The sequence below is a fragment of the Anneissia japonica genome, unplaced genomic scaffold, assembly GCF_011630105.1.
Source record: "Anneissia japonica isolate Jap-2015-1 unplaced genomic scaffold, ASM1163010v1 scaffold6792_len961167_cov158, whole genome shotgun sequence".
Lineage (NCBI taxonomy): Eukaryota > Metazoa > Echinodermata > Crinoidea > Comatulida > Comatulidae > Anneissia > Anneissia japonica.
Window position 1 is genome coordinate 712,356 of NW_022701523.1, and position 17,761 is coordinate 730,116.

Consider the following 17,761-nt stretch of genomic DNA (forward strand, 5'->3'; position numbering starts at 1 on the left):
ATGATGTATGGACATAATTTTGCGAAGTGTTTGTTTTTTGTATTTTCTCTCTCTCTCTCTCTCTCTCTCTCCCTTTCTCTCTTTCTCTATTTTTTAAATTCAATAAAGATTATACAACAAAGCATAAAACAAATTCAAAGGTCGATGACAATCAAAGTATACTTATAAAAAATCATTTCTTAGAATTTCAACATAATTGTCTTAATAATATATTTTATGTAATTTTGTTTCCTTTAACATCAAGTCTTTCACAGTGGATTAGTTTGAGTAAACTTTAATTAAACACTTATTTAGTAATTTGTATTTGCAGACTGACAGTAAATGTACCGTAATGCATTAAAATTCCGAATCTACTGAGTCAAATCAATCAATCGTTTAATTTATGCATTGATTCAAATAAAGGCGCATACAAGGGCTGAACACTAGTTCACATTGCGATATACGGAGCAGCTAATTATATGGGACTGACAAAGATTTGAAAAAAAGTGCTTGCTCAAACTATGTCTTAAAAGGATGATAAATAATTTATGAGATTTTGATTCGCCATCTCACGAAACAAAACTGCGTGCGGCCAAGCTATTTGCACAGCTACTATTATCGATTCTTCAAGTAGAGATTTGTGTCACGTGTTTGGACTTTGGATACCATGACACTAAACACACAATCATGTACAACATCCATCTCGTTCTTTTAACACACCTCTGTATTTACTGTCATACGCATACAATCAAACATTTAAACTATAGTATATAGTAAAATATAACAACAATAATGAGGATATACATTGTTATTATATTGCTTTGTTTATGTAGACCGTGCGTAAATGAAGGTAAGCAAAAGTTATTAATAAGTAGTCTTAAATTCTAAGCCAGATGCATGTTGCATGCCTCACGCAACAGTTTGTAATCATTACAATACTATATGCATAATGTATAGGTTCTAGTAGCACAAGATCGGATGCACGTGTTTTGAGGTTTTGTGTGTAACTTGTCAATGTATATGTCAATGTATATGCGTCATGTAGCTCGCATAGTTAAAATAATACAGGTTTTGTCTCATACAATGTGATCCGGTCTGAACAGTCTAAATTTCAAAAAAGAACAACTGGATGAATTTAACCATTATATTTATATACAAAATGTAACCTTCATAGATATTATGTTTCCATTCGGAACGGCGGTGGGTGACAGTGCTGTACCAACCAGTAATAATGGAAGCTCTGGATTGATTTCTATATCAACACTGTTTCCGTTTTATGACCACAACCATGACTCTCTTTATGTAAGTTTTTAGTTCTAAACAACCTTGTATAATAATAAATCACTTGACAAAGAAACCAATGGTAGTTTTTGTAGTTTTTGATATTTTAAAATCAAACCACGAAGATTTTCTTTAGAAAAGTAACCTTTAAACACAATAATTCTGCTCCTCATTAATATATTCAAGATTATGTGTATATTCTAACAACACTGGCAGTATTCGCCGATTGCATACCCAACCGGTTGACTGACTTTCAATGACCAAACCTTTATTACTTAGACCCATATTAGTTTAATGACAATATCTAACCTTATATATATTTAGCAAAGAAGTTTTGTAATTGGTGCTATAGCTACAAAGTATACGTCTTAAATTAAGAGTAGGACAGTACAACAAATTATAAAGCTGCTTTTTGTTTTTTTGCTACTTTTATTTCTGCATATTTAAACAACAATATTGGGCTACTATGGTTGTGGCTATAAAATTTAACATAGAGTTTAAAAGATCACTCTCTATAGATTATTAACAATAACCAAAAAGAAACCATTAGCTTTCAGAAGGCTTGAGAAATCAACAGAAATCAATAACAGATTAGGAGCATGTATTTTGAAGTTTGAAATACTTTCCAGGGTTCTGTAATATTAAATGATATTTCTTGTTATGTGATAGTAGGCTTCAGTAAGGTTAATTGTTCAAACATTCTAAATAGGTAAATTGTGGTAAATATTTTGTTTTTGTCTCGCTCCCATATTACGACCAGCCAATGTACGAGAAATTTAACATTATTTATCTTAACTGGCCATGATATCTGACTATAGTTTTTTTATGTAAACAAATATATATATATATATATATATATATATATCAAAAGTATTGACGTCTTCGATGACTAGAAGAACATCATTAACATAATATAGTTATTGTGTGATGTATTAATATTTTGATAAATTGAGCCAAATTGAGTTTAAAGTTCAAAACTTTAAGGTAAAATGTGGTGGTAACATTTGTGTTCTTCCATTTAAAATGTTCATCAATTAAAATAACATAGGAACATAGTGCTATACAAAAAATAAAAATAATGTACAGCAATATAATATTTTTTATCGTACGTCTCCAAAGATTATTATCCTTATTATCATTATATGCATATATGTTACCTATGCTCCACTGCAATATGTTTAGTTTGTTTTTGTTTGTTTATTTTCAAAATAATGTAAAATAATAAAGAAAACAGCAGATTTAACAAACAAATTTAACCTATCATTTTTATTATTATATCTCTTACTAATAATGGTAAAGGTAAACACAGATGGCGCCATATCGTTCCTATCTGAGGTAAGCCAGTATAGCTCGGATCCGTTTCCGCTGGATGGTGATCGGCGACTGATAGCTCCGTTTTGGGCTGACGTAGACACTAATAATGGTGGCACAGTCTACTACAGACAAGTTTTACCTAACAACAACGAAGGTCTTGCAGACCGAGCAACACAAATAGTGAGAGATACCTTTATTGACCAAGATGATTTCAGAGCTACTTGGCTGTTCATTGCAACCTGGGACAACGTATCTTATTACGGATCTACCAACACAAGTCTTGTGAGTTGAAGATATGTGCCTAGATTTTAGAATTTTGCAATAAAATATTTAAGTTGCATTTTTATTTTATTTCATTGCTTTGACTCAAAATAATTTCAAATAATGAAAAATAAAATCTTAGGCACCTCAATTGAACCCACCTAATTCAAATTCTAAAACAGGAATGGCCACGAGTCTTGATGTTTCAATCTATGATGTTTTAATTCATGAAGATGACCCAAAAAAGCTTGCAACGTCAATAAGCATTTTTCTCTTCTAATTTAAAGTAACATTTATTTTTATTATATAATATACAAGGTAATTTTGAAAAAAATAATAAGAACATAAACTGCATAGCAACGAAAAGAGTAATGGAGTCAATATTGTTTACTGCAGATTTTTTTGCTCCAACATTTAGCTAAAGACCCAAGTTTCAGTAGGCCTATTTGCATACAATGAACAAAAAAAAAATATATAAAAATATGTGAAAAGTGACTGGCAAATATTTTACGTTTATAGATTCTCTTCTATTTATTATCTTCTATCAATTAATAACTCGGTTTATTTATGACTAATACTGCTGTTTTGTTGTTTTTTTTGGTTTTTTTTGGTTTTTTTTTTTCCAAAGAGAAACAGCTTTCAAGCAGTACTGGTGACAAATGGCCTTCATTCATTCACATTTTTTCATTATGGTGACATCATGTGGACAACCGACACGACAAATGGTGGTTCTCCGGACACCGGTCTAGGGGGTACACCGGCACAGGTATTCAATAAAATAAAATAAATGCTAATGTTGTATACCTCTTAAGCTACAGTACAGTCTATACCGATAGTCAATACCATAAAAAGAAAGCCTATACAGGTACTTAAAAAATGATTGTACTACATGTGTGTATATATGACTAATTTAAAGCTTCAAGTCCTATTCGTCAACACAAAAATTTAATCAATTTATGGCCGATTGATGTGCAATTATATCTTTTTCAATGTTTTAAATTACACATTTTTAAATTTTAGGACATATAAACAGACAAAATATACGATGGTTGTATTATCTACTATTTTATTTTTACTATGCATCGAAATGCTACACAATAAAAATAAAGCTTCGTTAAATTGCAGACGAAAATTTAACACATTTTAGTGTGTGTTGCTATTATTGAGATTGAAATCGAGAAGGATTCTTTAAAATATGACGCTTGAATTTAAAATTAAAAACACAAAGTCATAAAGTATTTTAATCAACAACCGTAGTAGTAGAACTTTCATCCAATCGAGTGAGTTACAGCACAAAATAAATAAGGTAAAAATAAATATAGAGGTAAATGTAGGGGAATACACATACCTCGCATTTTGCTAAAATCCGTGTGGGCGTCGATCGGTGATTACTGTAGCAGCAATACGGAGGCTTTTGGTATCTTTATATACACATTATTCTCCAACGACAGGCCGGGATAAAATGAATCACAGCTACCTACTTAATTGATTCTTTAAAGTGCACAAATGTAGGCCTACACAGAACCTCCCGTTGATCATTATCCGATAAGACTTTTTGCGTATCCTACATTTACATTTTATATGTAGGTTTGGATTGAGATTATATTTAACCACTAAATAACAATATTTTCCGATTCTCTTTGCGAAAACCCACTACATACATGACACAATGAATACTTTCGTAGTAACGTAATTTACTGTTGATAGGTAGGCTTTAATGCTGGAGATGGACAAAGGTCCTATTCATTGCCTGGATCAAGAAACGCGTCGATTATAAATATAGACACGACGACAAACGTTGATGTAATTGGACGCTGGGTATTTCGAACTGACAAAGAGAAAGTTGTTGAAGATGGCTGCAAAAAGGAAGGTATCGATTTTAAAATCATGTAATTACAAGGACTCCTGAATATCAGCCTAATTAGTCACCTATATAAGTTGTAAAAACAAAAACCTACCTTCATTATTGGTAGGCCTATTTTTTAATCTAATCCCCTAATTTCTTCCAATTTAAAATGGCATTCTTATATCGGAAATATTGTTTCAAAAGCCTTTTAAACACTTTATTTCATTAAACGTACTTGTAATCGTCACCTTCTGTCATTAGTTTTATTAAATTCCCTTGTTAAGCCTATACTTTAATGTCGCCTGGAATCCCAATCTTCAAATCAATATTACACAAATTGAATCCGTCCAAAGAAATTTTACCCGGCTCTGTTCGCTATCCAAACAATACTGCATATATGTCAGCTATGAAGACAGATTTGCCCGACTTAATCTTACCGCCTTAGAATACACAAGAATATTTCTTAGTCTCATTTTCATGTATTCACAACTCCTTTTTTTCACTTTACACCAATCACATGAAACAGTCTCCCTATTTCAATACGTCTGTCTCTTACAATCCAGTCTGTTATAATATCATTATTACAACATCTTCATGACAGTCCAGCCCTAAAATCATGTTTCAATAGCTAACTGAATTCACTTCAATGCAATATTTTGATCTTCATTTATTATTATTGTTATTATCATTATTATTACTTTTTCTATTATTATTTATTTATTTATTATTATTATTATTATATGTATGATTATTATTATTATTATTATTATTATTATTATTATTATTATTATTATTAATCCTTGCCTCTTTGCCTTTATCATTGTTTCTCTGATAGGCATCTTGTACAGGGACAAGTTCCCTTTTTTTTGCCTACCAGACTCATTACGGTACGTTTTGAGTGAAATAAAATTATGAATTATGGCCTATATTTATAATTATTAACTTTAAATATAAAACCTATTTTTTTAATTGTTAAATTGGTTTTATTTTAAATCTAACTTTAGTCTCTACGGGAACACTAACAGTGTTTCCATCTTTTGGCTCGATGCTTGGTGGTGATATTGTCATCGTTCAAGGTCCGTGCTTTGACCTTCAATACAACATCAGCTGCAGCTTTATTTACCCATATGGTGTTAAAACCCCCGGTATAGTTCTCAACACATTAAAGGCTGCTTGTGTGACACCTACATTTTGGGATACCGGACCAACCAAATTCTACGTTTCGAATGATGGAGGGCAAACATATGGATTTGAGGGCGTTTTGAACATACGTAAGTACAGTATAGCTATTGTCACCTAACTGAAAAATTATGCTCTTTAAAAATTTATCAAGTAATTACAATTCATAGAAAATTTGGGCCATCGTGCTGTATATACTCTCAAATTAATAAATGAACCAGATAAATATGCAATATATGGTTTCTTTTCTATATAGAAATGTTATTTAAGGATCACTTGACTCATTTATTCATATTATTAATCAAAGAAACACTATTATTCACAAATAAAATAACTGCACCTCTTAAACGTCTACCTTAATGACACTACTTTGTGAATGACTACTTACATTACTTTCATTATTTTCAAAGATATAGTCTTCAAAATCTATATTAAATAATACCTCTTCATTACATCCAACTGATATTACATTGTGATTTATCAGAAACATTTGGGCCTATTAGAATTACGAATCAACAGTTTCAAAAAACTGTTTGTAATATAAAATAACAAATACAGACTGTTTTAACAATATCAGAAGAGAACTGATCAAGCAAAAAGATCTTATAGATTTAGTTATCAATGACATTGATAATATCGGCATCACATTGAGACCGTGAGGCACAAAGTAATGTCAGAAGTTGGCTCAGAAAGAATCCAAAAGGACATGACAAGATAGTAAAAACAATACATTAGGATTTATAAGTGTTTGGGTTAAGAACATTAAAATTCGGTATAGCGTCTACCAAACTGTTGTTAAAAGTCAGGGGTACAAGTTGCGAATTCTGGTGTGATAACTGACCTTGTAATTAAATCCAGAAAACCTGATTTGGTGATTCTCGACAAAAACAAATAAATTAATATTAATAATACTATTAATGTATTAGTAAAACTTATCGTTGTTCATGTATCCCTTTTAACAGCAAATGACTCGTATGCGTTTGTATACGTCGTATCATGTCTCAATTGTATTCTTTGTTTCTAACTTTCTTGCATACTCTTACTATTTGCACATCATGTTTTGGTGTTGTTTATTGCCCGTACAAAATGGGTTTCTTACCTTTTAAGGTAAGAAACCCATTTTATATGGGCAATAAACCTGTCTCTTATACACATCTAGATGTGTATAAGAGACAGGCATATATGTCAGCTATGAAGATTTTTTAAGTGAACTTCGAAGATGTTGTGACTCCAGTGACTGTAGATTATGATTTATCATCAACACTCGTGACTGTAACCTGGAACACATCATTTACACCGTACGAGTTGGTTAATATTGAATTGTTCACATATACTGAAGAATGGGGTCAATTAAATGTGGCCTCGTTGATAAGAAGGTGGGTGAAAGAAAAAGTTGATGGAGCTACCGGTGTGGTCGCCTTCCAAGCTATCGATGTAACTATAAGTGATGATGACCATATCGGAATTTTCCGGGTTTCAAAGTATAACGGCAAGACCACCAATTGGTAAGTAAAATGTTATCATAAGCATATTCAGATAATTTTACTATTATTACCATTATTTTCTTTAATAATTTTTTGTCTGACGGCATGGACTAGAAAAAAGCTTTAGCTGTTAGCAGGTTAACTGAGGCAGATTATGGAATGCATAATAGCGGGGATGCATTGCCTTTTGTGTAGACAGCTGGACCAGAGCACCTCAACATTATCACTAATGGTACCGAGGCATAAACTTTAATGATTATAGCGCCTTTAGATTGTCGGAAATGGAACTGTTACACCCCTCTCCTATCCACTTTTCAATAATCACAGGTCCTGAGATTCTTGAATACGAGAAAATGTGTTTTCATAACCAATCAACTTTACTGCAAAACTCAAAGGAACACTTAGATTTTTAGAATATTTTGTGTTTGTGTTGTTTTGTTTTTGCTATTTGTGGAGTGAATATGTTTTCAATTTGTTAATTCTTGAAGCATGAGCCTAAATATTTTATTTCATGTCTCAAACAAATCCAATATTATAAAAAAAAAATGAATTAAACAAAATTAATTAAAAATAGATAACAAAAATAAACGAAAAAGTCACTCCAAAGATACCAAGAGAAAATTGATTAATATGAAAGTAGCATTCGGGGAAACCCAGCCCAAATGCACGTAGCATTAATCAGAGTAAACCCTTTCCATTGCCAATTGCACTGTGCCCCACGCAACTTCTCTAACTAAACAACTAAAAGATTGGTTTTAGATTTGCATTTTTAATGAATGTATTATACACCTGAATGTTGAATACTATACAGAGAATTTAAAATATTAGGTAGTTTTCGCCGCACGACGTTAACCTTAACGAAAAAGTATAACGTCATATTTTATTTCTCTTGCGTTGCGGAGTACTTAAATTTCAGGATTTTACGTGCTCGACGTACCTTAGTTACGGGTTTGATCATGCGTATTTCAATTTGTTTACAAAAAGGGGGAAGGAGCTATCACGTTACATGCTGGATACTTACAGAAAGTTAAGGTTAACCTCGTGCGGCGAAAACTACCTATTATAACTAATCTATCTTTTTGTAGTTTTGTTGCCATACATGTGCAAATGCTGCATCATTTTTTATCTAGGCCTATTGTTTGTTTGTTCGTATTTTTAGACCACTATTGTAGTAATAAATATTGCATTTTGAAGTTTTATTATTTGTTTAATTATCACTACGTTAGGACTTCGTTCAATCAGTCAATTTGTATCTGCAGGTTTCTACCAGCAGTTTGGAGTGAAGTTATGGACTTAGGCTGGTTACGTGCAGCTCAGAACGTTTTCCACGAATTTCAAAGTGATCCCTGGTGTTCCGAATGGGAGATACTAGAGAAGAGCCTAGGCAGCTTCTTAGAAGACACACAGGACTGTCCGTGCACATTTCAGCAAGCCTTAGCGGACACTGGTCGGTTCACTTTACACTCAGCGTGTTATCTGCCTAACAATTACTATTTCGGTTGTAACACTTTTGATTACATTCCTCAATGTGTTCGAGCAACTACACCAAGGTTTGAACCATATTCATTGAACACATATTTTTATTCATTTAGTTTCAACCTTATATTTAAAAAAATATATGCATAAATATACTATGAATTTACTTTTTCAAGTTTATACGTGGCAATAAGTATTTTTACAAGCTAATCTCCTAATTTACGAAAAAAGTCCAATGAAATTTAGTTCTTTAGAAAGCTAGGACTATGTAAGTATTAAACCTAGTCGATGTTTTAGAAGCACCCAGCACAGCTGAGGCACTGGGCCCAGGTCTCCTCCTCGGAAGTGGTCTGGGAGATAAACCACTGAGGCTTTGAAACCCTAGAAATAATTCCATCGAGTCTTCAATTCTTTACAATTTACATGAAATTTATATTTTGCACCGATTTTTGTTTTCTTCTCGACGGGGAGGCCATCGGGGCAATCTTGACACATACATATTTTTCAATAATAAACTGTTAGTTGTGCTTTCATGTTGGCGCAGTTTGTTTTTACCAGCTTCAAACTAGTTACAGTTCGGTTTGAGAGAAATTTACTTTTTTATATAATTATTAATATTATTACTATTATACACAGTAAGATTGGTAGTGGGATTGAATGTTGTTATGGACCTAATGGTGACCTACTCAACATACAAGACCACCCGTATGCTGGATTTTCTCATCGGCGCCATTACAAAGGTGATAACTCCGGTGCAGGAGCTGGAACAGTGCCATACTTGTCCCATTTCGCAGCCGACATTTTACCATTCCGATATTGCTGTTATTATTCGCATCATAGAGAGACTTGTGAACATTTTAAAGACAGGCGTCCTTCAAAAGACTGCACCACTTACGTGCCACCGCCAATAGGTATTCTATGCAAACTGATTGGTTCATAATATACACATTTGGCGTTACTTTATAACACCATGTGCTACCGCCTCGTGTCTAATATTTCCTCCAGTCACTGTGTGTCGTGACTTTCCATTTCATCAACCGGGCAGTGTCGTCATTTACCTCTGTATTGGCTTTCTTATATTAATGGGAATTATATAATAGATTTTAAAAAAAATAAAACAATCAAGTGGTCTTTAAACATAATCTTAGAGTATCATTTTGATTATGAGAAATAACACCACCAATTTAAACTCGTCACCTTATCACAAGACATTTAACAGCAGCTGTGAGAAATCAACATATTATAACATTTTTATTGATATTATTATTTAATAGTACAATAGTATGTTACGATTTTCGGCAAACAAACACATTTGTTTTTATCCTGTCATCGACAATGATATAGAGATTTATACGGCACATTTTGCCAAGGGATACAAGGCGCTAGGAATGTTGTTTTATTACCCCTGATCATCGGATACATAATCATACCAGCACAAAGTTCAACCGCCTTCACTCCCTGCTGAGGAGTATGCCTAGTCGTGCTGCGCCGCACTCTATAAGTTTTTACTTTTGTTTAATTGATTTTTGTATTTTTTATTGAGCGATTGACAGAATAATTGTTATAAAACCATTTCTCACTTTAATGAAAATTTAATATAAAATGAAAGCCATTTCATTAAAAAAAATAATAATAAATCAAAGCTCTGTCCAGACTATTAAATTTTCTTTACCCAAAAGATTATATTAGTTATTACGTGCCTATAATATGGTATGATGTGACGTCATCATGACTATATGTAGGCATGTTGCATGTTGTTTTCAAATAAAATTTGATCATCTGAACCTAACTTTAGGCTCTGTACGTTTAGCTTTTACAATATCTTCTTATTTATGTTGTGTAATTAAAACTCGACTTTTATGTTTTATACATATATATTATTGTTCTTGAGGTGGTGGTTATGGTGATCCGCATATCCGCACACTAGACGGTACGTCTTATACATTTAATGGGCACGGCGAGTACACATTTATCGAAGCTCTAGACAAACAGTTTGTTATGCAATGCCGGATGGAACCAATCACAGGTAATCTTCATTTCGTAATGCTTACATTCCCAATAGATACATAGAAAAAACGCAATTGTTAACAGCGTCATACACATTGGTTACTTGTTTTTCGTATAATATCTAATCACAATAAAAATAGTTCACAATGTTTATATTTCCAACAAAAAAAATAATGATAATTGCAGAAATGCCAAATAAATAATGTAAAAATTGGTTTTCGTAACCTTGCTAAAATTACGTATAAGTATAGTATTTTAGTATATGCCTAGTTTTAGTTAATTTTTCAATAATGATCTAAAACGTAGACCTATTGTGTTTAAGTGTAATGCGCTTTGCCACTAGGCAAATTTACTCCTGCAACTCGAACAGTTTAGTCATTAAAGTGTCTGTATGACATGGTAACGCGTACATGCATCAATATGGCTCTATGAAAATGGGAAATTATAACAGAGTTTTCCAAATATCGTTTGCTGTACATTATTTTGCTTCACAAAAAAAAATACAACTGTTTGAACTCGAATATTTTGCGGTGAAATATTCGCACATGCGTGCTGATATGCGCTTTCGCTATGACCGAATAAATTCGAATTCGCCTAATGGAAAAATCGGAATCTAAATTCGTCATCCGACGGTCATTAGGCTATCGTTCAACACAGTGTGTGCTTGCCTTAAGTTAATATAGCCATTGGCCGTATTCGAATGGTCGTTCTTCGTTAAACCACACCCACCTGCGCAGCGGTTAAATCCTACTTAACGAGGACGACCAGTGGAATAGAAAACTTGTAAATACTCGACAAAACAAAATGGCTGCATAGTTACCGCGATGCTACGGAGCGTAGTCAAGATTGCTTCAGCTTGTGGCAGTATGGGTTTTCGTAAAAAAAATATTCATCCAGTTTTTGAATTATGATAGCCTACAATTATTTTTTGACTTCATGTACATATTATAATTTTTATTTTCTGAAATTTAATCTAAATAATATTAACACAATTGTTGTTTCTAAACTCAGCAATCGGCCATGTTTGTTTTGGTTACGTAGATAACTTAACGCTGATTAACGCACTCTTGTTTACGTTATTTTTCGTTGTCAACGAAGTCTATTTTACGAACCAGTCGAATGAAAATAATACTCAACGAAAATCGTAGTCAAGGAAACGAACCAGTCGAATACGCCCATTTATTAGTGTTTGATAACTTTATGATGCCGATTTCTTGTAATTCAAACATAATCAGAATAGGCATTTGAATTAAAACTCAATATAAACATGTAATGTTATATTAGTTGTTGACTTCTCAGACAGTCCTATCACATAGCTTAATCTTAGATAATGGAAGGATTACACCCCAAACGACAACATTTCTCCCTTTTTTTTTATTTTTCTACAGCTGTAAATAACAGACAATTGATATCACTAAAATCCTTCAATTGTTTTTACTATGTTTACATCTCTATATTGACAGGAAGAAATGCATCTCGTATTACCGCAATGGCTGCAAAATTCAATGAAACAGATAGTGTTCACATTGGCTTAAGTGAACGACGAGGACTCGATGCTCGCATCAAATCCGATAGTGGATGGCAATTGGTAGACTTTGAACGTACAAACTTCAGGGAGTTTAACGGTAAAAATTAATTATTTATATAATTTTGAGGAAAATGAAAAATATCTTAATTTAATATTGTTTATAGATAATGATATAAATCAAATCGTAAAGAAAGTGATCAAAGTCAGCAAATTAGTATAGTAAATACAGGCTTGTGTTTCTCTATATGTTTTTTATTTCTTTTATGAAGAGGCAATAGTTTGTAGAATCAATTCGAAAAATAAATAACATATTTCAATATATTTCATTTATTCGTCACGTAATATAAAATACAGTATTTAGAAAACAAAACATTACTTTGTGTATTGTTTTCTGAATATTGATATAAAATACAATATTCAGAAAACAATACACAAAGTAAGACAATTTAAATTGTTTCCAAGAGGTAAACGAATTGCCAATACCAACATTTATTACTTTCTATGTTTCTTTTTAACCCCATTTGACAAAATAAATTACAAATAATTAAGTGTGCATAAAATTTATATAACTATTGATATAAAATACAATATTCAGAAAACAATACACAAAGTAAGACAATTTAAATTGTTTTCAAGAGGTAAATGGATTGCCAATAGCAAAATTTATTACTTTGTTTCTTTTTAACTCCCATTCGACAAAATAAATTACAATTAATAAAGTGTGCATAAAATTTATATAATTACTATAAAACATTTAAAAAGAAATAATAGTGAATGATGCCGTAACACGTATAGTACGCGTAGACTAATTTTTGACGACTGTACTCGAAACTAGTTTCGGATTGTTGATGTCTCAGTTATAACTTTGTGTTGTATTGTAATACTCCAAATCCAAAACAAATATTATGTTGGTATTGTATTATTGACAATTGGATCTCGTTACTTTTATGCGTTTGAAATTCTCAAAATATTATTCAAAGATAGTTTGGTTAGTTTAAACGTTATCTTCATTTTCATTTCACTCGATTGTTATTAATAATACAGAGTGGAGATAATTGTTTTAAACATTTTTTCTTAGATATTGTGAACGCTTGTAAGCTCGTGTTGTGAAAATCGAACTTCGTTAAAATGCCTTTTTCCATTCTGTCACACCAACAGTTTTAAACACATCATCTCTACATTAGATCTGTAGAGAGTTCCTAAATAGTTTTTATAATGATTTTTAATGTTATGCCAATATAATATTTAGACTTATTAAAACATAACAAAAATAAGGGCAGTTGTAATGAAATAAATAACAAAAATTAAAGAACATAATGTTGCATTACCAATAACGTTGATTTATATGTATTTTAGGATTTTCAGTGTATAAACCAAACAGTACCAAAATTAGTTTTACGGCTATTTTCGATTCTGGAATTGCTTTCACAATGGAAGAAACGAGCGACATCATGTCAGTAGTATTCACTGGATCTGAAGCAATGAAAGGCAGCACAAGAGGGCTTTTAGGAAACTGGAATGATAATGCTACTGATGATTTGATGACACCTAATGGAGACGTCATCAGTTCAAACTCTTCACTCAGGGATATACATTTTAATTTCGGCCAATTATGTAAGTTTAATAATTTGCAAATGAAACAGTTACATTTGAATTCCCATGTTGGACTGTAGACTTAGGCCTGCATACTGTATTGTCATTTTTGGTTTTATTTATTCAATCAGGCAAGTGCCTAAATTCATTCAAGATTCGTTAAAGGCCACAAGCCTAAAGGTATATTTCAAGTTAAACACTGAGGAAAGGGGCTTCTTCTTCTACGGAAGGCAGCATCAATGAAATTATAATACTAAGCTCAACGTCATTCTTCCTAAATAAAAGTACAAGCTTGAATTTAATTTTTCCAGAAATAAGGGGCAAGTAAATGCACCAGACAACACCAAATCAGAATCTTTTACGTTTTTAGCCCAATCTGGTGTTTCATACCTGCATAGTAACTTATTATACATGTTTAGTGTCATGTGCGGCCAACATGTCATAATTTTATTACAATATTCATTACTGTGTGTGGACGTTTACATTTTTCTTGCAATACTATTCTTACGTACTAGTGAAATGCGGACAACCTTCAAAACTTTAACAAAGAGAGTTTTTTTATTTTTCTTTTCTCACTAGCTGTTGTTTTTTAGCTTACTGTGTCTTCTGTTTTGAAACTTTTTATCTAATTCCTGGCAGTTCTATTGTCATATACAACAATTTTAGTGACATAAAATATAAAATACACCATTTTGACTCAAAGGAATCTTGACATTTAAACCTAGGCCCAAGGTGCAGTAATATTGTTCTACTGTTTAAGCACTTCCCGTCTTCATTTTCCAGAGATACATCTAGAAATCTCTTACTTGACCTAGCTGCATTGCTAACTATCTTACGGGATCTGATGTTTTTTTTTAACCGTTTAACTCAACTAATATTACCTGGCGGTATAACCTCATTTTGCTGCTACAATGATGCTTCTGTTGTTTTAAATCATTAAAATTTTGTTTGGCTTTTACCAACTTAGGCACAACGACAACATTCTGCATGCATTATTCTCACCTGTTCCAGATACCAACCGTGTTAACTATAAGTACAATGCTCAGAAAAGTGTGAACACGCTTTCATATATTTCCCCTCAGCTAATATGTACCCGTCCTATACTCGTTACGTTTTATCTATCTGCAATTGACAACATGGTATCGGATAGTGACGAAACTCACAGTTCCTTCAAATTTTCTCAAACGGATCGTTCTGAAATGGAATTATTATAAACACTAGATGTAGTAATAAAAACGCCCTTGATTTTAGTACTTTGTTTTCTGACGCTAATTCTGATATTGTTTTTTGTTACCAAAACATATTTGGACTTTCCATTTTATTATTTTGTATCAGACCAGAGTTTAATATTGTTATCCCACTTACCTCCTGCTTGATTAAGTGACCATTAATGTATTGATTTTCACCTATCATGTAAGCGTCATTTTAGGTTAGTGTCTCGACCTGTACTCATTCCACTAAATTGATGAAATATTTTTAGATTGGTCCAAATCGTTCGATCAAATGTCATTCACTTCTTCACAACAAACTTCATAATTGTAGAATTAGTGGCCAGTTGTTTAATTGGTTTACCTCGTTTCTTCGTGGTAGATACCCTTAAGGGTGCGCATTCGGGATTGGCTCCTGTTCTGTCACGAGTCCCGCAGGGTTCAGCATTAGGAAAGCCACCTATTTTCTTTAATTTTGTTGCCGACCTATCCCTCTTGTGCGCACTTGTTTCCCCCATTATGCTACTGACACAGTGCTTTATTGTCGTTTTGTTGTCTCGCAGGAGAGGATAAAACTCAAATTATATTCAGCAGACTTTATGCAGTTTCTTGTTATGATTTATTGTACATCGCCCTCAATCGAATATACAATGTGTGTTAACTCTATTAAGTCTCTCTTCATGTTGTAAGTCTTTTCTATAAGATTCTTTTCTTATTCTTAATATTTTTCTTTGTTTTAAGTTTTCTCCTGATCTCCTTCTAATCACTTCTGTAATCACTCCTAATAATCATTACTTTTTTTTTGTAATTTGTCCTCTATCTAACGAGTTTATTCTCTATATATGAGGAACCAAATGGGAGGAGCTATATGAATTCCAAGAAGATGGTCAATGACACATTATTGACTCATCATTTACCTGTTTAAAACCCATCAGCTACCTGGTTGAATAATCTTAGTTTCTTGCTGTACTTGACCATAAGGTAGGGCTGCAATTTACCTGTTGGTACCGATGTTGGTGTCATTGGAATTTATACATGGCAAATTATGGTGTGAAAAGTTCATAAACTTCAGAGTGATTTAAATAGCATTGTCTCTTTGAGTCAGGCAAATAATAAGGTAGCTTAACTCAAGCAAATACAAAGTTATGCATACTACTCCCCTGAAAATACCGTTCTTGATTCAGTTAAATTATATAAAAAACATTTTTATAGTTCTTGTTGTGGGTGGATTCTGTTTGGAGAGTCACTAGATAGTTTTTATTTATTTATTTTTTGATAATCTAGAATGGGAAGTTTCCATTTTTTTTTTTTTTTTTTTGTATGTTCATCCGAAAATAAATATTTGAATTATAAGTGTTTTTCTGACATGATATAAATACATTTTTAATTTTTCAGGGAGCATTGATCCACAAGAGGCTTTATTTTACTACGAACCTGGAAAATCTCACAGCGACTACAGTGATCCCTCGTTTTTGCCAATATTCGAACCTCCAGACAACATTGATGACAACGAAATTCAACGTGTTTGTGGAAGCAATTTTGAGTGCATGTTTGACTATCAGGTAACGGAAGACCCAGTAATTGCAGATGCTACACGGACAAACGTTAAAAATTTGGAAAGACTCGTTGAATACTCTAAACCAGGTAGGCGGTTGAAGTATTAGTTTTCTTTTCCATTTAAAAGATGTATACCATATCCAACAAAATCTAATACAGAAACGTTATTATTTACTTATAGTTGTAGCATGTCCATTTGTTTCTGCACCGACTGATGGAAACAAGAATGGTACTTCAAATCTGGAAGGAAGTAGCCTGATATTCACTTGTGACAATAGATTTTATCTTAATGGAAGTGACCACATTGTGTGCCTGGCAAATGGAACCTGGTCGGATAACCCACCAATCTGTTTTCGAAGTACGCTTGCAAGTTTGTTTTCAACTGATACTTTCATATAAGTCACTTTTTGTTATGCACTCTTCCCAACAAAAAAATACATACACATACTTCCATTAAAAGGTAATTTATATGCAAATCCTCTTCAGCAGTTTCATATTATTTTATTATTGAAAACTGATGACGATTGAAGTAGGTGGTGTAGCATAAGCATTTAATATTACTTCTCCATGCAAACATTCAAATTATTGAAACTTGTGTATTTTTTGAATTCCTCTTTTTTTCTATTTCTTCTTTATATTATCATTCTCCTTCTTTTGAGCACACTATTTTTTGTTTAATTATCATGCAGATAAGATCTACTAAAAATTACTTAAGTTGTGAATACAAAAAAATAAAATAAAAAAATAAAATATGTTGTATGTGTAACAGATGAAACCACATGTCCAAATGTTACTGCACCTGAGAATGGGTCTAAAAACGGATCAAACAGCATAGGTAATAACATGGTATTTTCGTGTGACTATGGATTTAAACTTATCGGAAATGAGGTGATTATGTGCCAAGAAAACAACACTTGGTCGGGAAGTGAACCGGTCTGTCTCCAAGGTGGGTATGTCTAAAAAAAAACACGAGTATATAAGTTGTAAGTTGTAGAATAACTTGTTTTCAATATGTTACGTATTCTGGTTATGTTGTATTGGTATATAT

The 17,761-nt window shown here is 32.4% G+C and overlaps 1 protein-coding gene across 1 annotated transcript; it reads left to right on the top strand.

Annotated features, from left to right (window-relative positions):
• The first annotated feature begins 521 nt into the window (after nucleotides 1-521).
• LOC117103597 (sushi domain-containing protein 2-like) lies at nucleotides 522-17,673 on the top strand. Its single transcript, XM_033244178.1, has 15 exons — nucleotides 522-829; nucleotides 1,154-1,281; nucleotides 2,560-2,856; nucleotides 3,464-3,601; nucleotides 4,543-4,705; nucleotides 5,686-5,952; nucleotides 7,068-7,365; nucleotides 8,604-8,894; nucleotides 9,457-9,731; nucleotides 10,712-10,846; nucleotides 12,291-12,452; nucleotides 13,712-13,969; nucleotides 16,552-16,800; nucleotides 16,895-17,071; nucleotides 17,483-17,673. Exons 1-15 carry the CDS (start codon nucleotides 772-774, stop codon nucleotides 17,671-17,673), a joined length of 3,087 nt encoding a protein of 1,028 aa, XP_033100069.1. The 5' UTR covers nucleotides 522-771.
• Nucleotides 17,674-17,761: the final 88 nt, after the last annotated feature.